At 37.0% G+C, this 25861-nt stretch overlaps 1 protein-coding gene across 2 annotated transcripts in view; it reads left to right on the top strand.

The window, feature by feature from the left end:
• Positions 1 to 25861, top strand: part of NPEPPS (aminopeptidase puromycin sensitive) — a gene marked incomplete at its 5' end in the record, with an annotated part of 79986 nt that overhangs the window by 14616 nt on the left and 39509 nt on the right. For both annotated transcript variants that reach the window (XM_084237728.1, XM_084237727.1), the window contains one exon: positions 23320 to 23397. In XM_084237728.1, coding sequence (XP_084093854.1) covers positions 23320 to 23397 — 78 coding nt within the window. The remainder of the gene's footprint in view (positions 1 to 23319; positions 23398 to 25861) is intronic.

The following is a 25861-nucleotide window of genomic DNA, read 5'->3' as shown; positions in this document are numbered from 1 at the left end:
ACTATCAGTGCTTATTACTTTTAAAATAGGAAACCTCTTATTTGTTTAATTAGTAAAGTGTTTGTCACAATTTTAATTCTGCTTCAAACATTAACATATTTTGTGACACTAGGAAGATCACATTTGCATAAATGTAAAATGAATATAATACCATACATATAAAGTTGAAGGGATATTTTAAAAATTAAGTATTTTTAACATGAACTGTTCATCAGGAGGGCTTAGTTCATACGTGGTCCTCAAAGGTTTTTTTCCTCTTGAGCTATAGATTAAAACTGAGATAAGTCTTATTCATAATTGGGAGAGAAATATTTGCTTTGTGTGATTGAATATGAAGTGTAAGCTAGAGAATGGAGTCAGTTACAGGGGGGAAATATATGAAAAAGAAACTATAGAATTTGTAGGAACTCATTTAGGATCTTTAAAATGAGAATTATTTTAGACCTTGTAATTACAATAAGGATTAAATTGAGTAATTACTTTTGGCCTCAAATCTTATTGAACCATAAACTGCATTTCAAGTTTCAGTTTCACATAAGTTCACAAGTATACTAATATTGAAGCTGACTTGCTTTTTACTTTTGACTTTACCTTGATATTCCTTTTGAAAATGGCTTTTTGGTTAGTCTTTACTACTTCCTCAAAGAAAGTCTTCTCATTTGATATGTTAGAAATTTGAACTTTCAGTTTTCTTTTTGTATTGCAGTTTTCCCTCTCCTTTATTTTGGGGGGGAAAAAAGCATACAAGTAACACTTTAAGGCCTAACAATATTTATTTAATGAATTAAAAAAAATTATCTTGTCCATAGAGAAAAAAAAAAAAAGGATATAGTAGTTGAGCATATTATTGCTAAGAAGTACCCATGTTCAGTTGATTGTAAATAAGACCAAACTGCTGTGATTTCAGGTTTGAGAAGTACATCCTTTAAATGGACTTTGAATGGTTGCCAACTTAAAAAAAATTGTCTGGTAAATGAGATATTAATCAAGATTATTATTTACAGTTAACTATATAACTATAAAGAGAAATGTGGCCACGTTAGCCAAGCATATTGAGGCAAGCTTTCTTTGTTGTAGAGAACCTTGAAAAGTTAATGCAGAGTTTTAAAATGGTGTGAAATATATGTGCACCTTCCAGCTGACATAGTTTTAGCTCAGGTTTGTTTTTTTAACTTCATTTACTAAAATTCGAAGAAGGCATTCAGATAACTTAGATGTTTTGAATATGCATAATAAAATGGTGCTAAGCTTACAGCGATCTGTATCTCAAGAGGAGCAGTGTTAGTGTTCTTACAAAGAGGACTAGGAGAGAAATGAAAATTTAAGAGCAAGTGAAGAGGATTGGGTGAGGGCTTCAGATAAAACATTACTTTCTTTCTGGTACATAAAATATTTTTTCAGAACTAGCAAAGGTACATTCCTCAAATTTTTTTTTCCTGCAACAATAGGAAAAACTGGGAATCATGTGTAAACCCATTTGATTTTGGAGTGTAAGAGGAGAAGTTTTATTAATCTAAAGGTTTTGATCAGGAATAGGGATAGATTTGGCTTTCCAAGTATATACATGGCTTAATTTTGTCCTTGGACAAAACACTTCTTGGTTTTTACTTTATGGGAGAGTGTAACTGGTTGTTTCTTTAGTAGAAACTAGCAGTTGTGAATTTGATTGCCAGCTCCTTCCAGGGAGCACCTTCCTGGTGGCAGGGGAATGAATGAGTCACTAGAAGAAATACTCTTTTCAACCCAGCTAGTCTCATCCAGTACTTATTAATATTTACGATTGCCTTCTGGAAGAGGACTGATTTGCACATCTTGATACTTATAAGTTAAATCAGAAAATTATTTGAAGGCATGAAATTGTTTGTGTAAGTTTTTAATTGACAAAAACAGTCACTTTGTGATATGTGCAGTGATCCAAAAATACCTGTTGGCATGTGTCACTTTAACTTAAGGCACTGTCTTTTGAACAGAAATAATTTATTTTAAAGCCTATTTGAGATCTTTCTTTGTAATATTTAAAAGATGAGAACTCAGTAAGAAAAACGGCTGAAAACTGTTTTTTTACTGTTCTGCACTTCAAGGGTTGGTGAAATCACTAGCACTTAAGCCAGTGCAAGGAATGCACCTCCCTACACAGTTCAGGGATTAGTATTGTCATCAGCTTCTGCAAGAGAAATACGAAAATTTTGAGTGCCTGAACTAAGGTCCTGACAGGTAAAGAGTCTTTTAATTTATCATTAATAGATGGTGTGGGCATAACCACATAGAGAATGATCATTTGAAAGTTTTGTACAAACTTTTCCATTAGTGTACTCTGCCAGTTATACTTGTAGAATTAGCTGTGTAAGAAATTTTTTTTTCCTTTGGTGACATGATCTTTCTTACAGAGTTCTAATTCATAGTTACAGTTCTGCCAGCATCACTTTGCTTTATCCGTATTAAGCATGTAAATTTTAACACAATTATTCTTGAAGTTGGTTTGTACTTTTCATATGTGCATATGTGCACGTGAATGTTTAATGGGAACAAAAACAGCTTAGAAATACTGCCAGATACTAAAATAGTTTTAACTATTTTAGAATAAAACCATTACCTTAAAAAAAGAAATGTGGCCTCCCTGGTGGCGCAAGGGGTTAAGACTCAACCCACATGGCGCAGCAGACCTCTCCTCACTCGCCCGCTGCTCCCCTCAGCAGTGTATTTCAGTCAGTCTGCCTGTTCTGTTCCCTCCTCTGTCTCTGGTGAATCCTCTCACCCCCCCCATACCTCTGGCCCAGTTCTTTATGCATAAATAAATAAATTTTAAAAAGAAATGTTTCCTTACACTTGAGCATAAGCCTTTATCCAACTATTAGTACTGTATTTTCTGTCATAGTTATGTGTAGTATCAGCAATAATATTAGTAAACCACCATCTCTCTTTGTGATAGTTACGTCATCATTCTGTAAGTACATACATGCCTAATTGAATGCTAGCCCTCAAATCAGGAAGATTTAAAGAGAATGAAAAATATCCACTTATAATACAAGTATATTGACATATGGTACAGAATTTCATACAAAAAATTTAAGTGAAAGGACTATGATTATAACTTTAGTTACACAAATAACACTGTGTTAGGGGCCTCAAACCAAAGTTACTGTTGGGGTTCACCAAATAACAAACATGAGTAAATTGAGCTGGGCATAGGAAAATAAAAATGCTGGGACAGAGTGTGAACCAAAGAGTGAATATCTAATGTAAATATGTTTAAATTAAAAAAAAAATGTTTCTGGATAAACATTTTTGTGAGCTGTTTTGAGTTTTCTTGAATTTGTAACCTCTGAAGAGGAATTCCCGGGTTCTGCAGTGTAGTATACATATTCTCTATCACTTGGAGATAAAGATAAGACTTGAGCATAGGTTTAATAAAAGGAGGAAAAACCATTTATGAACCTTATAGGTTCTTTTTGATTGAAACATGTAAATAATACATTATATATAACATATTATTATTAAATACATTAAGAAAATTGTTTTGGTTTGCTGTATATGCTCCAAATGGTATCTATTTTTAAAAGATTCAAAATCGGGCCTCCCCGGTGGCGCAGCGGTTGAGCGCTGGGTTGCGAAGCTGCCGGCGACCTCTGCGGCGCCGGTTCGATCCCCGGCTGCTCCCCGGCCACCGGAGGAGGGTCCCACATGGCGCGCAGACCTCTCCTGACGCCCGCTGCTCCCCTCAGCAGTGTACTTCGGTCCTTCTGCCTGCTCTGCTCCCAGCTCTGGCGGGTTCTCTCACCCTCCCACGCTTCTGACTGTACCCAGTGCATGTATAAACAAAACAAACAAACAAACAAATAAATAAATAAAACATGCCTCTAAAAAAAAAAAATAAATAAAAAATAAAAAAAAAAGATTCAAAATCTAGCGTAACACCTCTTTTTAGATAGCTTTTAGATATTTTTTTTTTTAAAGATTTATTTTTTTATTTTTTATTTTATTTATACAAGCACTGGGTACAGTCAGAAGCGTGGGAGGGTGAGAGAATTCACCAGAGCCAGAGCGGGGAGCAGAGCAGGCAGAAGGACCGAAGTACACTGCTGAGGGGAGCAGCGGGCGGCAGGGTGAGGTCTGCGCGCCATGTGGGACCCTCCTCTGGTGGCCGGGGAGCAGCCGGGGATAGAACCGGCGCTGCAGAGGCTGCGGGCAGCTTCGCAACCCAGCGCTCAACCGCTGCGCCACCGGGGAGGCCCAGCTTTTAGATATTTTTGAGTGTCTAAATTAATTCATAAAGTAACCACAATTACACTATTATAGGCTACACTGAGGAAACAAGTATTATTTTCCCAGTTCTTTGGTAACTTTTTATGATATCCTGTTTTCTGAATTAAATAGTGATTCAAAAAAAAAAAAGATTTATTTATTTATTTATTTGTTTGTTTGTTTATTTATTTATACAAGAACTAGAGTACAGGTCAGAGGTGCCAGAGGGTGAGAGAATTCACCAGAGACAGAGTGGGGAGCAGAATAGGCAGACGAACCAAAGACACTGTTGAGGGGAGCAGCAGGTGAGACAGGAGAGGTCTGTTGCCGGGCCATGTGGGTTTCTTCGTGGCCGGCTGGGAATTGAGCCCATGCTGCAGAGGCTGCGGACAGCTTCACAGCATGGCGCTCAACCTGCTGTGCCACTGGGGAGGCCCTAAATAGTGATTTTTTTTTTTTTAGTTATACTTTTTCGGTGCGATCTTAAGTTTACAGAAAAAATGAGTAGAAAGTGCAGAGGTCTCATATACAGTTGGCCCCCAAACAACTGGGTTTGAACTCTGTTGTATACTCTGACAGATGAATTTTCTTATAAGCGATTGACTTAAACTTAATGTTTTGATAAATATAGTAATGTAATATAGTAATGTAAATACTTCCCCTTATGATTTTGTTAATAACATTTTCTTTAGTTGACTTTTTGGTGAGAATACAGTTTATACTACATGTAACATAGAAAATATATGTTAATTGTATTATCTGTAAGGCTTCTGGTCAACAATAGACTACTAATAGTTACGTTTTGGGGGAGTCACAAGTTCATGTGGAATTTTTACTGCATGGGGGTTGTTGTCCCTACTCCCCACATTGTTCAGGAGTCAGCAGTATTCCCAGCCCATGTACACGACCTTCCCCACTATCAGCATCTCAAACCAGAGCAGTACATTGTTACAATGGATGATCTTATGTTGATCACCCAAAGCCCATAGATTACATTATAAGGGTTCACTCTTGGTTTTATGTAGTCTCTAGATTTTGACAAATGTATAATAACATGTATCCATTCACTGTCCTAAAAATCTTCTGTGTTCTGCTTATTTACTTCTTCCTCCTCCTAAGCCCTAGCAACAACTATACTTTTGTCTCTGTAGTTTTCTCTTTTCCAGAATGTCATATAGTTGGAATCTTACAGTATGTAGCCTTTGTCTTCTTTCCTTTAGTAATATGCACTTAAATTTTTCCCTAAGCTCTTCATGGCTTATTAGCTCTTTCTATTGTTGAGTAATATTCCATTTTATATACCACAGTATTCATCCAGTCACCTACTGAAAGACTTTATAGTTCCAAGTTTTGACAATTATGAGTATAGGTGCTATAAACATTCATATACAGGTTTTTGTGTGGACATAGCTTTCACCTCAATTGGATGAATACTTAGGAGTGTGATTGTTGGATCTTATGCTAAGACAAAATTTAGTGTTTTAAGAAACTGCCAAACTGTCTTTCAAAGTGACTAATTCCATTTTGTACTCCCACCAGCAATAAATGCACCCCAACATTTGGTGGTGTTTCTTGGATTTTGTTCTTTCTGATAGATATGTAATGACTGCTCTTTGTTGAGGTATCTGTTTAGGTCTTTTTGCCTCATGCTAATTCAATTGTTCTTTCTCTTATTGTTGAGTTCTAAGAATATTTTGGTTATTTTGGATATAGTTCTTTATTAGATATATCCTTTATACACATTTTCTCCTAATCTGTGGCTTTTCTTCTCATTCTCTTCACATTGCTTTCTGGTAGCAGAGTTTTTAATTTTAACGAAGTTCAGCTAGTCATTTACTTGTTTCACAGATTGTGCTTTTTTGTGTGGTATCTAAAGTCAGTGCTGTCCCCAAGACCAACAAGGCTTTCTCCTTTGCTTTTTTCTAGGAGTTCTGTAGTTTTGTATGTAACATTTCAATCTGTGATCCATTTTGACTGAATTTTTGTGAAAGGTGTAAGGTCTACTTCTGGGTTTTTTTGGGTTTTATTTTTGCATTTGTTGTCCCTGTTACATGTATTGTTTTCATATCATATGTTGAAAAGATGGTTTTATTGTCTTGCTTTTGTTCCTTTGTCAAAGACACTTGACTGTATTTATGTGAGTCTATTTCTAGGCTCTCTGTTTTGTTGCATTGATCTATTTGTCTCTTCTTTCTCCAGTAAAACACCTTGTCTTGATTACTATAGCTTTATAGTAAACCTTGCTGTCAAATAGCATTAGTTTTCTGACTTTGTTCTTTTCCTTCAATGTTGAATTGGTTATTTGGATTATTTGCCTCTCCGTACAAACTTTAAACTCCATTTTTTAATAGCTACAAAATTACTTCTGGGGTTTTGATTTAGATAGGCATTGAATGTATGGATCAAGTTAGGCAGAACTGACAACTTGACAATTTTGAGTCTTCCTGTCTATGAATATGAACTGACTCGCCATTTATTTCATTCATCTGTGGTATCTTTCATGACGGTTTTGTAGTTTTCCTCATAAGGATCTTGTACATATTTTATCAGATTTATTCATATTTGTAAGTATTCATTTTGGTATAGGGTGATAATGTAAGTGGTAATGTGTTTTTAAATTTAAATACCACTGGGCCTCCCTGGTGGCACATGTGGTTGCGCACCGCACTGTGAAGCTGTCTGCAGCCTCTGCAGCGCGGGTTCGATCCTGGCCGACTGGGTGAGAATCCCACACGGGGAAGCAAACCTCTCCTGTCTTGCCCGCTGCTCCCCTCAACAATGTATTTCTTCAATCTGCCTGTTGTGTTCCCTGCTCTGTCTCTGGTGAATCCTCTCAACCTCCTGTGCATCTGGCCTGTACCCCGGCTCTTGTATAAAAAATAAATCTCAAAAAAAAAATTTAAATACCACTTACTCATTGTTGGTATATAGAAAAGAAATTGATTTTTAATATTAACTGTACATTCTGCATGAGTTTTTTTGTTAATACTTTTGGATTTTGTAAATAAACGACTATGCCTTCAATGTAGAATGTATTTCTACATTCCCAATCTTTTTTTTTTTTTTTTTAAGATTTATTCATTTATACAAGAGCTTGGGTACAGGCCAGAGGCGTGGGAGGGTGAGATGATTCACCAGAAACAGAGTGGGGAACAGAACAGACAGACGGACCGAAATACATTGCTGAGGGGAGCAGTGGGCAAGACAGAGGAGGTCTGCCGCGCCATGTGGGAATCTCCCTGGCTGGCTGGGAATTGAACCAGCGCTGCAGAGACTGTGGACATCTTCACAGTGCCACGCTCAACCCACTGTGCCACCGGGGAGGCCCTAAATTCCCAATCTTTTCTTTCTTTTTCCTGTCTTTTGCAGTTTTCCCACAGTTCTTGGTTTTTTCCCAGTCTCTTTTTTTCCTCTTTGCTTTTCAGTTTTGCAAGTTTCATTTGTCATGCCCTCAAGCTTAGAGGACTGTAGACCAGTTTACTATTGAGCTCATCAAAGGCATTCTTCATTTTTGTTACAATGATTTTTCATCTCTAGTATTGTTTTTAATTCTTAGAATTTCCATCTCTTTGCTTACATCAATCCTTGCATATTTTCTACTTTTTCCATTTAAACCATATTAATAATAGTTTTCAAAAAAATTCTGGTCTGGTAGTTCCAACATTCCTGCTTTTGATGCTTGTTCAGTGACTCTGACTCTGCTTTTGATGCTTGCTCAGTGTCTTCAGATTGTGTTTTCAGTTTTTTTTAAAGATTTATTTATACATACAAGAACTGAGGTACAGGTCAGAGGTGTGGGGAGTGAGAGGATTCACCAGAGACAGAGTAGGCAACAGAACAGACAGATAGACTGAAATATACTACTGAGGGAAGCAGTGGGCGGGACAGGAGAAGTCGGCTGCGCCATGTGGGTCGCCTCCCTGACCAGGGATCGAGCTCCTGCTACAGTGGCTGTGGACAGCTTCATAGTGCTGTGTCTTAACCCCTTGCGCCACCAGGTAGGACCCAATGTTTTCAGCTTTTTTTTTTTTTTTTTTTTTAAGATTTACTTATTTATACAAGCACTGGGTACAGTCAGAAGCGCAGGAGGGTGAGAGAATTCACCAGAGCCAGAGTGGGGAGCAGAGCAGGCAGACTGACGAAGTACACTGCTGAGGGGAGCAGCGGGCGTTGCGGGAGAGGTCTGCGCTCCATGTGGGACCCTTGCCAGTGGCCGGGGAGCAAACCGGCGCTACAGAGGCTGCGGGCAGCCTTGCAACCCAGCGCTCAACCTCTGTGCCACCAGGGGAGGCCCGCTTGTTATTTTCTTTTTTCATAGTAGCCATCCTAATAGGTATAAAATGGTATCTTGCTGTGGCTTTGATTGGTATTTCCTTAATGATTCGTGAGCTTATTTCCATCCTTTTTTTTTTAATATTGATTTATTTATGCATACAAGAACTGAGGTACAGGCCAGAGGTGCAGGGGGTGAGAGGATTCACCAGAGACAGAGTGGGAAACAGAACAGGAGGATTGACTGAAATACACTGCCGAGGGGAGCAGCAGGTAAGACAAGAGAGGTCTTCTGTGCCGTATGGGTACCTCTCTGGCCAGGGATTGAACTCCTGCTGCAGTGGCTGCAGATAGCTTCATAGGTTGAGTCTTAACCCCTTGCGCCACCAGGGAGGTCCTTACATCCTTATTAAATATTTGTATATTTAGGAGAAAGGTCTTTTGGAGTCTTTTGCTCATTTTTAGTTGTTTGTTGTTGCTGTAGTTGAGTATAGGAATTCTTATATTCAGAATCCTTTATCAGATAATGTTCTGCAAGTATTTTTTGCCATTTTGTTGGTTGCCTCTTCACTCTTGTGATTGTGTCTTTTGATGCATGGGAGTTTTAGTTTTGATGAAGTCCAGTTTGTCTACATCTTTTCTTGCTTGTAGTTTTGGTGTCTTAGGAAAATCAAGCATTGCCAAATACAGTGTCATGAAACTAATAGGTTTACATTTCCTCAAAGAGTGTCATAGTATTAATTCTCACATTTAGTCTTTGATCCAATTTGAGTTCAGTTTTGTATATGTTACAAAATAAGTTTAGTTTCATTCTTTTGCACATGAATAGTCAGTGTTTACAACTCTTTTTTGAAAGACTGCCCTTTCTATGAAATGGTTCTGGTACTTATGTTGAAATCATTTGACCCTGTATGCAGAAGTTTATTTCCAAGTTCTCCATTCTAATCCACTGATCTATGTTTCTGTCTTTATGCTAGAACCACACTCTTCCCACCCCCAATTTTACCACTGCAATTGGGAAAAACTTCCCATTTTGTTTTTCATTTTCAAGATTGTTTTGGTTATTTGGGGTCGTTTGAGGCTTTCATATGAACTTTAGGGTGAATTTTTATTAATTTTTTTAATATTTATTTATTTATGCATACAAGCACTGGGGTACAGGCCAGAGGTGTGGGGGGGTGAGAGGATTCACCAGCGACAGAGTGGGGGAACAGAACAAGCAGATTGACCAAAATACACTGCCGATGGGAGCAGTGGGCAAGACAGGAGAAGTCTGCTGTTCCATATGGGTAGCTCCTTCACTGGGGATTGAACTCGTGCTGCAGTGGCAGCAGATTCCTTCATAGGTTGCGTCTTAACTCCTAGAGTCACCAGGGAGGCCCCTGAATTTTTAAATTTCTACACAAAGCACTGTTCATTGGGCTCTTGAGAGGGCTTGCATTGAATCGATAGATTTCTTTGGATACTGGGTACATTTTAACAATCCATGAACAAGGATTATAAGCATGAATTTATAATCCAGGAACAAGGCATGTTTTTTCTGTTTGTTTGCATCTTTAAATTTTCATTGATGTTTTGTGGTTTTCTTTTTTCTTTTCTTTTTTTTTTTTTTTGCCTCCTTGGTAAAGTTTACTTCTTAAGTATTTTATTTATTTTGATGCTATTATAAATAGAATGTTTTGTTAATTTCCTTTCTCTTTTGAGATTGTTTATTGTTAGTGTGTAGAAATGCAGCTAGTTTTTGTATGTTGACTTTTGTGTCCTACAACTTTGTTGAATTTATTATTTCTTTTGTTTCTCTTGTGGAATCTTTAATGGTTTGTATATAGAACAGATAATTTTACTTCTTTGTTTCCAACTGGATGCCTTTTCCCCCCTTACCTTATTACTCTGACTAGAACATTTATTGCTATGTTGAGTAGAAGTGGTTAAAAATCAGGCAGGCATCCTGTTTTGAACCTGATTTTAGGGGAAGCGTTTTAAGCCTTTCACTAAGCAAGATCCTCTTGATCCACTAAATCTGGTCTTCTTTTTTCATTTTGCTATATAAGGTTTTCCCTTTCTTTCTGTGTCCAGAACCCTAGTTATTAGTGCTCTGCCATCATAAAACTGCCAAAGTCTAAGACATATATTGTGGGAAATTGAATGAAGAATGTTAGACTTTATCTGTTATTCCATTTTTCTGGGCTCTTGGCCATTCCAATTCTGGCTGCTTTGGTAGTGACCAAGTCCAATTTTGTCTCCCCAGGAGGGAGGCTCCTATAAACTTTATGACTCTGCTTTCTTCATTGTCCTCAATGTTCTGCTTAGAAGTAGTAAGCAAATGCAACAGGAAATAGAAAGTCTTTGAATTATAGAACTGATCTTTGTGATTCCTGTCAAATACTCAAAATTTTTTAAATCTAGTTTTCATATCTAGCTGTGATTCTAAACTGTCACGTGAATAGCCAGTGTAGTAGTCAAGCCTACCAGTCACAGGAGTTTGGATGAATTTTTTTAAATGTGAGACATATTTCAATATGAGATCTTCAGCAGATGATAATATTTCATTCAAGTATTTACAGGCAAAAAGGTTACTAGGTATAACCCAGACACAAATTATTATTGGCCAGTAAAAGATGTGATTTAATAATATGAAGATTATTATTAAAGTTTAAAGTACTTGTGTCAACATTGCACAGGAATAATTTTTAAAATGTGAACAGTTATGATACTTACAGGTTATCTTCATCACATGGCAATTAATATTTCATTTTGCCTTATCTTTTTAAATTATGAAAGAAATAACATTCTTGTGGTAGTAAAATCAAATAACATAGAATATAAGAAGTGAGAATTCTTCCCTCCCTTCATGGTATATCACCTACCCTTCAGTCCCAGAAGTAGCCATGTTAACAGTCTGGTATAAGTTTACAACACACACACACACACACACACACACACACACACACACACACACGGTATTTTTTCTTAAATTACATAAATTAGATTATGATATATGTATAATGTTTTGCAACTTGCTTTTTTAACTTAATGTGGTTGATATGTAGAACTGTGTAACACAAGCCTAAGATTATTGTATATAGATGTTATCATTTTACAAAGCCATTTCTTAATGTTGCACATTTTGGCTATTTCACTTTTTTGGCTGTTTCAAATTGTAGGGCAAAGGATATCTTTGTGGGGGCCTCCTGGGTGGCACAGCGGTTGAGCGCTGTGTTGTGAGGCTGCCCGCAGCCTCTGCAGCGCTGGTTCTATCCCTGGCTGCTCCCCGCACACCTGGGAGGGTCCCACATGGCACGCAGACCTCTCCTGCCACCTGCTGCTCCCCTCAGCAGTGTGCTTGGGTCCTTCTGCCTGCTCTGCTCCCCACTCTGGCTCTGGTGAATTCTCTCGCCCTCCCGCCCTTCTGACTGTACCCAGTGCTTGTATAAATAAATAAATAAAATCTTAAAAAAAAAAAAGATACCTTTGTGTACCAATAACAGTATACCTACAAGTTGTGTCAGAATCTTCAGTACTATGTTAAATATTTTTTAAACTTTTTTTTTCAAAGATCTATTTATGCATACAAGAGCTGGGGCACAGGCCAGAGATGTGGGGGGTGAGAGGATTCACCAGAGACAGAGTGGGGAACAAACAGGCAGATTAACCAAAGTACACTGCTGAAGGGAGCAGCGGGCGAGTCAGGAGAGGTCTGTTCGCCGTGTGGGTTGCTCCTTGACTGGCTGGAGATAGAACTTGTGCTGCAGAGGCTGCAGATCGCTTTGTAGTGCAGTGCTTAACTCCTTGCGCCACCAGGGAGGTCCAGTATGTTAAATTTTAAAGAAATACCAAATTATCTGTGTTAGATACAAATTATCAAACATCCCTCCTAAAAAGTTTTGTTATTTTATATTCCCATTAGTGTATGAAGTGTACATTTCTTTATATTTCCATTATGCTGGATGTTGTTGTCAATCTTCATTAATAAGATTGAACCGCTTTTCTTTTTTTTTTTAAGATTTGTTTATTTATGCATACAAGAGCTGGGGTGCAGGCCAGAGATAAAGGGTTTGAGAGGATCCACCAGAGACAGAGTGGGGAACAGAACAGGCCGACTGACTGAAATACACTGCTGAGGGGAGCAGCGGGCAAGACAGAAGAAGTCTGCCTTGCCATGTGGGTTTCTTCCTGGCTGGCCAGGGAGTGAACTTGTGCTTTAGAGGCTGTGGATTGCTACAGAGTGTGGTGCTTAACCCCTTGTGCCACCAGGGAGGCCCTGAACATCTTTTCATATATGTACTAGTTTTCAGTTTTTTTGTAAGTTTTTGGAATAATTGTACATTGTAATTTTTTTTTTTTTTGCTTTGAGCATAAATTTTACATATGATAGATAAATCCCTTGTTACAGATATTACAAATATTTCATTGGATATCTTCTGTGTTTCAACTTTTTTGTGGTATCTTTGCCACTTTAATCAAGCCTATCAATTGAGTGAATTTTTTAAGATTAGCTTCTTTATTACTTCCATGGTAAGAGTATTTTAATTTTGAAGTTTAGTTTGAATTCTCTTTTGTGGTGTCATTCTAGATTCTTATACTCTGATGTTTCTGGATTTGATTTAGTATGTGGTGTTATGGGTCTGCAAATTAGATTTCATAATAAACATTCTATGACCATGTGTTAATTGAGTAATCTTGGGACTTAGTTCAGAAATACTAGAACTAGCTTTAAAATAGTTCTTAATAGAACTTATACTAACTCTGTATTGAGTATGAATTATTTACACTTCTGTCATCTCTCCCTTGGAAAGGTGAAAGTGAGACCTTTTCAAATAAAAACAGAAAATGTCTTTATGTCTTTAGTACTTATACTTGTTTTTTTGCATAGCTTGTTTGAAATTTGAAGGCCCTGGTGAATGTATAGCTTAATATTTTAATAATGTATAGCTTAATGTATAGCTTAATTTTTTTAATTGGTTTTAGAATACCTCAGTTATTGTTTCTTCAGATACTGTCTTTGTTTTATTCCATCCTCCTATCTACCATCCTGGGATTACAATTAAATGTATCTTTGATTTTCTAACTCTGTCCTCTGTCTTTCCTACCCTCTGTATTTTTTTATCCTTTCATCATTATGTGCTTTGTTTCCAATCTTTTATTCAGACTTAAGCTTCTGATTCATTAATTCTTTCTTTAGCTGTATCTAACCTGTTTTCAAGATTGCACATTGAGGATTGAGGTTGTGTTTTGTTTTTCTTTGTGTTAAGCTTAATTTTATGTTTTTTTTTTTTTTTTTAGTTTTATTTTTTTATTTATTTATTTTTTTTTTTTTAAGATTTTATTTATTTATTTATACAAGCACTGGGCACAGTCAGAAGCGCGGGAGGGTGAGAGAACTCACCAGAGCCAGAGCGGGGAGCAGAGCAGGCAGAAGGACCGAAGTACACTGCTGAGGGGAGCAGCGGGCGGCAGGAGAGGTCTGCGCGCCATGTGGGACCCTCCTCCGGTGGCCGGGGAGCAGCCGGGGATCGAACCGGCGCGGCAGAGGCCGCGGGCAGCTTCGCAACCCAGCGCTCAACCGCTGCGCCACCGGGGAGGCCCAAGCTTAATTTTATGTTAATGCATATTTTAGTTTTAAGACATTTTTCTAAGTGTGGGAGCTTTTGTGGTCTTTCAATTAAGGTTTTTTTTTTTTTTTTTTTTTTTGTTTTTAAAGTAGCTTCTTGTTCTGGACATAAGTTCTTTGGCATCTTTATGTTACAAGTATATTCTGACCAGCAGCTTCTGGTGGCACCACTTAATGTACAGACATTCATAGTTTTCATGAGGTAAAGTTTGTCATTCTTTTTCTTTTAGTTACAACTTTTTATATCTTTTTTTTAAGATTTATTTATTTATTTATACAAGCACTGGGTACAGGCAGAAGCGCAGGAGGATGAGGATGAGAGAATTCACCAGAGGCAGAGCAGGGAACAGAGCAGGCAGACTGATGAAGTACACTGCTGAGGGGAGCAGCGGGCATGGCAGGAGAGGTCTGTGTGCCATGTGGGACCCTCTCTGGTGGCCGGGGATCGAACCGTTGCTGCAGAGGCTGCAGGCAGCATCGCAGCCCAGCGCTCAACCACTGCACCACCAGGGGAGGCCCAGCTTTTTATATCTTAAATGATTTTTTTCCCTATTCCAATATCACAAAGCTAGCATTCTGTATTATGTCCTAAAACCTTTATTGTTTTGACATTCATAATCTACTTTTTGAATATCATGTGCATCCATGTCCAGCTGGGTTTCTCCTCCCAATGGGAATTCTGTTGTCCCAAGGTTCACTTACTAGGGCATCACCCTTTCCCCACTACTTTGCAGTGCTCCATGTGGTAGTTCATATAATAGTCATACTTGGGGCCTCCCTCTTGGCGCAAGGAGTTAAGATGCAGCACTATGAAGGTACCTGCAGCCACTGCAGCATGTGTTCGATCCCCGGCCAGGGAGGTGACCCACATGGCGCAGAAGACCTCCCCTGACTTACCCGCTGCTCCCCTTAGCAGTGTATTTCAGTTAGTCTGCCTATTCTGTCCCCCACTCTGGCTTTGGTGAATCCTCTCACCCCCCCACACCTCTGGCCTGTACCCCAGTTCTTGTATGCATAAATAAATAAATCTTTAAAAAATAAAACCACATAATAGTCATACTTTCAGTATCAGTTGATTAAGTTTTTGGTCAGCCTTCTTTGAGTTTGATAGTATTTTAATATAGATTTGATTCTTTTTGAGAAAAGTGCAGGATATCCCAGTACTTAGATAATGTTTTTTGTTCACATTGTTAATATAAGAGATCAGAGAATCAGTGAGATCCACAGGAAAGCTGTGGGTCACAGGAAGAATGCTATTGTTTTCTTTTTATTCTTTGTTTTTTTAATATTGATTGCTTTATGATATATAGCTGTGATTGAATAGAAATTAAATTGAGATATCAGATTGTAAGCACAGGTGGATATATTTAGCAAATTTTCATATTGGAGGAAAAGGTTTAGATTTATTTAATAATGAAAGCAGGAGTTACCTTACAATTACTAATTGTGTTACTAATTGATAATACAAATTGACTTTAACAATAACAGTAGGCTCCCTCCTGGTATTATGTGCTGACTAAAGAATAGGCATTATATTAAGGCTTTTCATGGTTGAAGGGGAAGACCTGGAATTAACCTATTAAGTGACAAAGTGGGAGAGTCCAGCAGAGAGGATGATAATTCCAATGAGGCAAATAAGTTAGATTCATGAATGGGCCATGGAAGATGAAGCACGTGTTTCCTGAGGACCCTGGTAGTCTTTGTGGAAGTGAACAGTATAATTTAAGGGAAGCATACTGGACCAAGTAGCATTTCTGCACAGATGTTGAACAGAAAACATACTTTATATTCCAGATGAATTCACATAAGACAAGTTTTGAAATTTTGGCAGAGACTATGTAAGTAGTACAATGAATGAGTGAAAATGATTCCCTTGTTTTAGTTCTAGTTAGAGCCTTCTGCACAGGGGAGGGCTGTTAGCCTACTGGATAGACTGTACAAACAAGATGAGCTACTTCACCTTCTGCAAAGTGTTTTTCTGTGTTCTGTAATTATGAGTATGGTTTTTTAAATTATGGTTGGCCCTAATCTTAAAGACCCAGGCAAGAGTGCCTTCATGTCCATAAACCATAATTGGAAAACCCCAAGTGGGATCACATATTAATTAGATTTGTTTAATAAATGGACTTGCTATAAAAAGTTGACCAAGATCTTGAATATCTTTAAAAAGATGTTTAACCTTTAAAAAGATTTCATAGTTAATATATAACTATGTATGTATATATTTACCCAAAACCAAAGGGTATAAATGGTATACAATACAAAGTAATACTGTTTTCTCCTTACCTGGTCTACTACACTCCTTCATGTGGATAAAGTTATCACTTTCATAGGTATCCTTCCTCAGATGTTCTATGCATTTACAGACAAATACATGTTCAGGCATGTGTTTATAGTGTGTGTGTAGACACATATAGATGTTGCTTGCACTCACAAATATATACAAACATATACAAATATGTTTAGGTTCTCAGTATTTTTTTTCACATATGGTCAAAATTGTATCTTTTCAAAATTGCTTCTTGGTTGCTTTTTAAAGCAAGAAATTAAAAACATTAATTTATAGGTCAATTTTACTATGAAATTTGTAGGTCTTTATTGTTAAGAGTAAGTTTAAAGTCAAAGTGGGGCCTCCCTGGTGGCGCAAGGGGTTAAGCACTGCACTATGAAGCAATCGAAGCCTCTGCAGCATGAGTTCCATCCCCAGCTGACCAAGGAGAAATCCACATGGCGAGGCAGACTTCTCCTATCTCTCCCACTGCTCCCCTCAGCAGTGTATTTCAGTCAGTCTACCTGTTCTGTTCCCCACTCTGGCTTTGGTGGATCCTCTCACCCCCCGCATCTCTGGCCTGTACCCCAGTCCTTGTATGTATAAATAAATAAATCTTAAAAAAAAATAATAAAGGCAAAGTGAATCCCTTATGTAATTTTTCATGTAATATTTTTCTTGTCATGGTTTTATACGTGTTTTGACTATATTCAAATTTTGCTTCTGTTTAATAGACTACTAATACATACACATGCATGCTTACACCCAAATATATATGTTTATATCCATAGATTTATATTTAAAATAATTTTTTCTGAGATGTAGTACTCCATGATCAGTAATTTCAAGAGTCTTCATTTATGCATGTATAATGAGTTAGTTGCATTTGAATTAATAAGAAACTGTGTTATGTATGTTATGTTCTAGAAAAGAGTATTTCTTAGTTATCATGCCCAGGTACTTAGACTATATTATGTAATCTTCAAATAACTGAGAAATTGCTGAGATTTTTAAAGAAGTAATGATTTTAGTTTTATAGGCACGGACACAGGCTCAGAGTGTTAAATAATGATGTGCCTGATTTTAAGATTCTCTCCTATTCTCCAATTTAAAATATTTTCAAGTTTTTTGGTCAAGGCTAAGTTTGGTAAAGTTTAATCTTATTGTTTATAACAGTATAGTAAAGTGTCTACTTACAATACTTAATATACATGTATATTTAAAATATGTGTTGGGCCTCCCTGGTAGCACAGAGGATTAAGTCTCAGCACTATGAAGCTGTCAGCAGCCACTTCAGGACGAGTTTGATCACGAGCTAGGGAGCTGACCCACATGGTGCCACAGACCTCTCCTGTCTTGCCCGTTGCTCCCCTCTGCAGTGTATTTCAGTCGAACTGCCTGTTCTGCTCCCCTCTGCAGTGTATTTCAGTCGAACTGCCTGTTCTGCTCCCTACTCTGTCTCTGGTGAATCCTCTCACCTCCCTGCACCTCTGGCCTACATACACTTGTATGCATAAATAAATAAAATTTTTAAATTAATATATGTTAATACAAACTTTTCATATATTCACACTGAATTAATATAAAACATTAATTTAGAAATAAAGTGATCAGTTTGGTATACTTCCTCAATGTTCTGCACATTTACAGACATATGTATGTGTGTGTGTACATCTATAGATATATATTTTAAAAAATATTGATGACTTTTAAATTAAAGAGCTTTTGCACAGCAAAAGAGACAATAACAAAAACAAAGAGAAACCCCACCAACTGGGAGAACATTTTTGCACCCAACACTAATGATAAAGGACATTCATCTGCAAAGAGCTGATGAGACTCAACAACAACAAAGAAAATAATCCAGTCAAAAAATGGGCAGAAGAGCTAAAAAGAAACTTCTCTGAAGAGGAAATGCAAATGGCCAACAGGCATATGAAAAAATGTTCAACATCACTTGTCATCAGGGAAATGCAAATCAAAACTACCATGAGATACCATCTTACACCAGTGAGAATGGCACATATTAAAAAAACTAGCAACAACAAATGTTGGCGAGGGTGTGGAGAAAAAGGAACTCCTCTGCACTGTTGGTGGGAGTGCAAACTGGTCCAACCACTGTGGAAAGCTGTGTGGAGATTTCTGGACCTACTAAACATAGAGCTTCCATATGATCCAGCAATTCCACTCCTAGGTATTTACCCAAAGGACACAGAAACATCAATTCCAAAGAACACCTGCACCCCTATGTTTATAGCAGCACTGTTTACAATAGCTAAGCTTTGGAAACAACCCAAATGCCCAAAAATAGATGACTGGATCAAGAAGATGTGGTACATATATACCATGGAATATTACTCAGCATTCAAAAAAGATAAACACATGCAATTTGCAGCAACATGGATGGCGCTGGAAGGGATCATGCTCAGCGAAATAAGCCAAAAAGAAAAAGAAAAATACCGGATGGTCTCACTCATAGCAGGAATCTAGAAAACTTAAATAAGGGATCAGGAAAATGAATAATTATAAGAAAGTGAAAATCAAAATCAACAAAAAACTATGAATCAGAGACACTTTTAGGGGGGCGGGGGCGGGAGGGGAGGGATTGGGGTCAGAATGGGGGGGGGCTGCAATTGTATGGGGAATATAACAATAAAATTAAAAAAAAATATATTGATGACTTTTCACCCTTTGAACAATATTACAGTTCCAAAGCAAATGTTAACTTCAAGGATATTTGAGATAGATCCCTATTTGACTCGATATATTATATGTTAGAAATCTAGCCCTAATACTATGTTCTTATAGCATTAATAAAGGTGGTTTTTCAGTAACAGATTTTGTATGTGTAGTATTGATGATCTCCATAACATAATTAGGCATTCTATTGATTTTTGAAGTGATTCATTCATTCTGCTTCTCTTTACTGAACATATTATGTGCCAGAAACTGTTCTAGTATTGGAAGTAGAGTGGTAGACAGAACAAACACCCCAGGTATTATGTGTATTCAGTCAGAAAGATACCAGTAACAAATGTATAATGTAAAGTAGTGTTCAGAAATCACAGTAAGATGACAGAGTGAGAATTGTTCCTTGAGGTAATGAACAGATTTCTAAAGTGACTTGGACAGACACCTGAATGACAAGAAATGTGTAGATATCTGGAGAAAGAACTTTCCAGTTACAGAAATGAAGAATGTTTGCAATCTTAGGGAATAACAAGAGGCATCAACATCATATGAGTTGTAGAATAATTATTGCTCCACATCCTCAATGACATTTTTGTTCTTAGTCTTTTTAGATTTAGCCATTCTAGTGACTCTGACTTGGTTTGTCAGTGTGGTTTTGATTTGCGTTTCTCTGATGACTAAAGATGTTGAACACTTTCTCATTTGCTTCCAAGCTATTCATATATTTTCTTTTTCTTTTTTTAAAAATTTATTTTTTCATAGAACTGGGGTGAAGGCTAGAGGTGTGGGGAGGGGCTGTTGAGAGGATTCACAGAGACAGAGTGAGGACCAGAACAGGCGGATCTACTGAAATACACTGCTGAGGGGAACAGCAGGTGAGACAGGAGAGGTCTACTGCACTATGTAGGTCAGCTCCCTGGCTGGGGGTTGGGTTGAACTCAGGCTGTGGTAGTGATAGCCCTGAAACGTAACACTTAAGCCCAACGGGGTTAGAAAAGGCCCCTCACTTCTTAATAGTGTCTTTTGATAATCACAATTGTTAAATCTTGATGAAATCTGATCAGTTCTTTTCTCTTATGATTAATGCTTATTTTTTCCTCAAGCGGACTTAATTTTTCATTCAAAATACTTGCGACTCCATTAGAATTTTGATCTCACTGATTATTCTGGCTACTTGTGAAGAATAGACAATGAGTGGAAACAGACCAGTTAAGAGGCAATTGTAGTGATCTAGTATAGAAATAATGGTATATTGGATTGGGGTTGTAGTAATAGAGTCATTGCGTAGTCTGGGATTAAAGGTATAGGCTTTTAAATTTGCTTATTGGATATATGATAGGAGAGATAGCCAGATGTGGAGGGAGTAGGATTATTTTATATTTTTGACTTGAGCCATTGGTTAAATGGTAGTGTTTACAGAATATCCAAAACTGCAGTTCACCAAGGTTGTTTTAATATATGTTTACCAAGTAGTATGTTGTTCACTATACAGTACTTGGAATCATTACCTCTAGTGGAAGAGACTTTTTTAAGAGTTCAAACAGTGGTTATTTTTTCTAAGAAATAGAGGGCCTCCCCGGTGGCGCAGCAGGTTGAGCACAGTGCTGTGAAGCTGTCCACAGCCTCTGCAGTGTCGGTTCGATTCCCGACCGGCCAGGGAGAGATTCCCACATAGTGTGGCAGACCTCTCCTGTCTCACCCACTGCTCCCCTCAGCAGTGTCTTCAGTCATCTGCCTATCCTGCACCCTGCTCTGTCTCTGGTGAATCCTCTCACCCTCCCACGCCTCTGGCCTGTACCCCAGCTATTGTATAAATAAAAAATAAATCTTTTTTAAAAAATGGCAGGATCTCTTTAAAAAAAAAAGAAATAGTTTTGTAGGAATTTTATTCTTTTTTGTACATATGTAATATGGTTGATAGGTGCATTTGGAAGCATATGCTGTGCAATGAAGTCTAGCAATATAATACATGATTGTTTCTATTTAAAAACTGCTTTTCTTTTGTATTTTTATCTTTATTTCTTATCAGATTAATTTTTTTGTGCATTTGTAAAAACAAGTTCTTTAATATGCTTTAATGGAGTTGTTCTTTGATCATAGTACCTTAGGGCTACCACCGTGCCCTTTTATATCTCAGTCAGGAAGGTACATTCTTAAGCATTGAGGTGATTCTTGGCTTCCTAACCATCTGATTGTTTCTTGAGACTAAAGTTAGAGAAAATATCAAGTTTTTGCCAACAAAAGTCATTGTTTCAATGGAGAGTTTATCAATAATGCATATAAGCCAAGTCTTAAGTTTCTGTTCAAATTTAGGAGCTAGCTTATGATGGTAGAAAGAATTTTGGCAATAGGAATAGGAAGGGAACTGAGCTCTAGTTCAACTTTGTGACCTTAAGTGAATCATTAATGTTATAGACCTCATTTTCTTCATCTATATAATGAGGAATAATTGATTAAAGTCCTTTTAAAATATGAAGTTCTTACTTGGTTTGTAAAGATCTTGGCTTTGTAGAGACTTATTTGGCAGCTCTCCTGCCCGCCTGGGACTATGCAGGTATCCCTCTTTTTCTTTCTCCTTTTCCTAATAAGACTGCTCTTTTAAAATGTAAACAAACAACTCATTTGAACCATAACAATGTTAGAAACATTAGAAATTCAACCTTCGGATGACTCTTTAAAAAAAGAATGAATTGTGGGCATCTTGCCTGGCTCAATGGAATGTTATTTAATCTGAATCACTGTTACCCATATCAGACTTAAGCCTGTGACTTATAAAGTTATCCCCTTCTCTTAACAGTTTTATTGAGATATAGTTCACATATGATACAATCCATTCAAAGTATATAGTTTAGTGATTTTTAGTATATTCACAGAGTTGTGCACCTACCAGCAGAATAAATTGTAGATCATTTTCATTACCCACAAAAGAAAGTACCCTATGAGCATTTACCCTCCATTTCCACTGGTAGACTTTAAGTCTCTGTAGATTGCCTATCTGGACATTTCACATAAAACATGTGGTCTTTTGTGTCTGGTTTCTTTCATGTAGCATAATGTTTTCAAGGTTTATCCACACAGTAGTAGTATATATCACCAAGTCATTTCTTTTTGTTGTCAAATAATATTCCATTATATACCACATTTTATTGTTTTATTCATGAACATTTGGTTTGTTTTCACTTTTGGCTATTTTGAATGATGCTACGATGAATACTTGGGTATAAGTTTTTGTGTGGACATATGCTTTCATATTCTCTTGAATATATACCTAGACATGAAATTGCTGGGTCATATGGTAACTCTCTAAATATAACCTTTTCAAGAAATTGCCATGCTGTTTTCCAAAGCAGCTGTACCATTTTACATTCCTACCAGCAAAGTATGAGGATTCCAGTTTTTCTGTATCCTCACTTATTATTATCATTTGTCTTTTTGATTATAGTCATCCTGGTGGGTGTGATGTATTCTCATTGTGGTTTTGATTTGCATTTCCCTCGTGATTAATAATGCTGAGTATCTTTTCATGTGCTCATTAAGGCTGCCTCTTTGACTGATCCAACTTTTCATTGGGGATGGTGATGTGATGTGGTTGGAAGTTGAACTACTTAGTTCTTTCCCTAAAGTGTCAACTACACATTCTAAAGTATCAGTCAAGTAAGCAATCTCATCTCTTGCTAGATTGGTCTAAAACGTAACTTAATCCACACACCTGTTTCACCTTTATTTCTTTAAAATGTTATGACAAGAGTTTTACTGAAAGTATGATTTATATCTTAGTAGACATTGTTTCTGTGTTTGAGTGGGGGAACAGAACTTCCACTGATAGATCTTTAAAATGGAATCTTGTCAATTTACTTAGTCTTTCAAATGTTCTTGAATAAGACTGCTACCTAGAAAGCAACTTCAGAGTCACAAAGATGAGAATGAAGCATGTCTCAGAATCTGGTAGAAAATGTTTTCACGGTTATAGTAATCCTATATCCCTTTATGTAATAAAGTTTTGTGAATTGATATAGGATGTGTAATTGTCTTAAGGGAGTATATTTAACTTAGGTGATGTAGCCTAAAATAGGTTTGTTTGAAGTAGCACTCTTGTTTATAGTAACTTAATTTACTAAATTAAGAATATTTAGTGTTAGTAAAGATTTTATTCTTGAAAATGTTAATTGCTGCAATCTGAATGGTCTTGAAAACCCAGTCAGATTTGTGAAGTAATGTTATTTTTCCATTCCAGAAATACATGCTACAGGATTTAACTATCAGAATGAAGATGAAAAAGTCACCTTGTCTTTTCCTAGTACTCTCCAAACAGGTAAGATGTGGCTTTTGTAAAATCCCACGATGATAGTGACATCTTACTTCTTCCAAAAAAACTTATTATATGCCATTTGCCCCCTCATTGTTTAAAGCAGATTATTAAGACACAGGTTTAAACAAGTTAGGTTCATTGCAAGGTTTGGGCCACCAGAGGGGGGAAAAACCTGACCAGAAACAGTTGATTGTTCTACCCAAGAACGTAATGCATTGTTCCGGTTTCAACTTTCAAGAAATATAATTACCTAGCTCTGTCTTCTACTAATTGAATCCTAATGTCTGAAATAATGTCCCAGAAATGATTTTGTTGTCTAACCAGAGACTAGATAGATAAATACTGCTAATGATGTGTAGAGGGAAAGAGTTGTTATTATGTTACTATTATTAGGTATAAAAGCATAAAGAAAATAGAAGACTTTCTGAGTATTATATGATGGAGAAACTACACAAATCAAGTGGTAAGATTTTGATAAGTGAGCATGCAAAAAAAGCATCAAATAATTTGTATGAAAGAGAATGCAAATGACTGATCAACATGGGAAACGATAATCTGCCGCCTAGTGATGAGAAATATTGAACTAGCAGTTACTGATAATATCAGTTTTTGATTGTCATGTAAGCTAAAGTTAAAAAAAAGATTCTTGATGGTAGGCATACCTTGATATTACTGGTGGAAATGTAAATACATGTAATTTATTTGGGAAACAGTCTGACAGTATGTATCAAGAACCTCCTCATGTTTCTATCTTTTGACCAGGAATATATCCTATAGAAGAATCATAAATACAGGGAATGCATTAAGCCTAGAAATGTCTATTGAGACTTTACTTTAGGTGGCAAAAATTTACAATGACTATATTTGTGCAACACTGAAGGAATAATTAAACTAATTATGACATAGCTATTTGTGTGGTGGAATATATATATATCAATTAAAAATGATATCTGTGAATTCTTAATAATACCTTAATGCTTATTATAATGTAAAATTGAAAAGCAGAATACAAAATTACATATAGAGTGATGAATACAAAATTACATATATAGAGTGATGAATCATATCTCTAAAATGGTATAAACAAAATGATATGTCTGCGTGTTGACATAATTGATGATTTTATTCTTATTTATACCTTTATGTCATTACCATACTGTTTTTACTGAGAACATACTACTTTAATACAGTTTTTAGAAAAAATTAAATTGGAGCTTTGTCTTTTATTTTGATGCTCTTAGAGCGCTTTCATTTGGCCTTTTTTCTAGCTAGGATTTTATGTGCAATTATTAAAAAAAATTATGTTTTTGCCATGAACATGTATTAAAAGATACAAAAGAATATAATGTGAAAATTGAGATTCCCTCTCTTTGACGCTTTCCACTTCCATTTTCTGGTGAATTCTTCCAGAAATATTCTGTGTATATATATGTGTACATTTTATTTATTTTTTAAAGATTTGTTTATTTACACATACAAGAACTGGGGTACAGGCCAGAAGTGTGGGGGGTGAGAGGATTCACCAGAGACAGAGCGGGGAGCAGGACAGGCAGACTGAAATACACTACTGTGAGGGGAGCAGTGGGCACAACAGGAGAGGTCTGCCACGCCATGTGGGAATCTCCCTGGCTTGCCAGGAATCGAACCGGTGCTGCAGAGGCTGCAGACAGCCTCACAGCACTGCACTCAACCCACTGCGCCACCGAAGAGGCCCTCTTTAAGTTTTTTATTAAAGTATTCAAGATCTTCAGATTTTACAATTATACTCTTTTTAATGATTTATTTTCATTTATTTAAGCATACAGGAACTGGAGTGTAGGCCAGAGGTGTCGGGGTGAGAGGATTCACCAGAGACAGAGTGGGGAGCAGAATAGGCGGATGCACTGAAATACAGTGCTGAGGGGGGAAGCGGGCAAGACAGGAGAGGTCTGCTGTGCCATGTGGGTCAGCTCCCTGGCTGGGGATCGAACTCAGGCTGCAGCAGTGATAGCTGAGGCCACAGCAGTGACAGCATGATAGGGCTGAGACTTAACTTCTACACCATCAGGGAGGCCTCAACTATGTTCTTATTGGTCAAACTCAGGCCGCAGGGCCTGGCCATAGCTTGATAGTGCTAAGACTTTAACCCTGTACCACCAGGGATTCCCACTGTCCTAAGTTTTAAACAAGTAAGATTTTTAGTGGCAGCCCCAGTTTTTCAGTTGTTTAATTTATAAATGAGTATATTGCATGTTTGAAAAGATTTACCACCCCTGACAGAAAATACTGCTTACATTAGATATTGAAATAAGGTATCTAACTTGAGGAAGCAGTATAAATGGTGTGTGCAAATAGATATAAAATTAGTCTCCCAATCAATTCTGCAGTGTCATATAAATTTGATAAATGAAATTTATCATTAAATTCTTTTTTTCCTCTTCTTGCTCTAAAATTCTATATTAATAGTAAATACTTTGTAATTAATATA

Source organism: Talpa europaea (genome assembly GCF_964194135.1).
Source record: "Talpa europaea genome assembly, chromosome: 7".
Classification (NCBI taxonomy): domain Eukaryota; kingdom Metazoa; phylum Chordata; class Mammalia; order Eulipotyphla; family Talpidae; genus Talpa; species Talpa europaea.
This window is presented reverse-complemented; position numbering and strand designations above follow the sequence as displayed.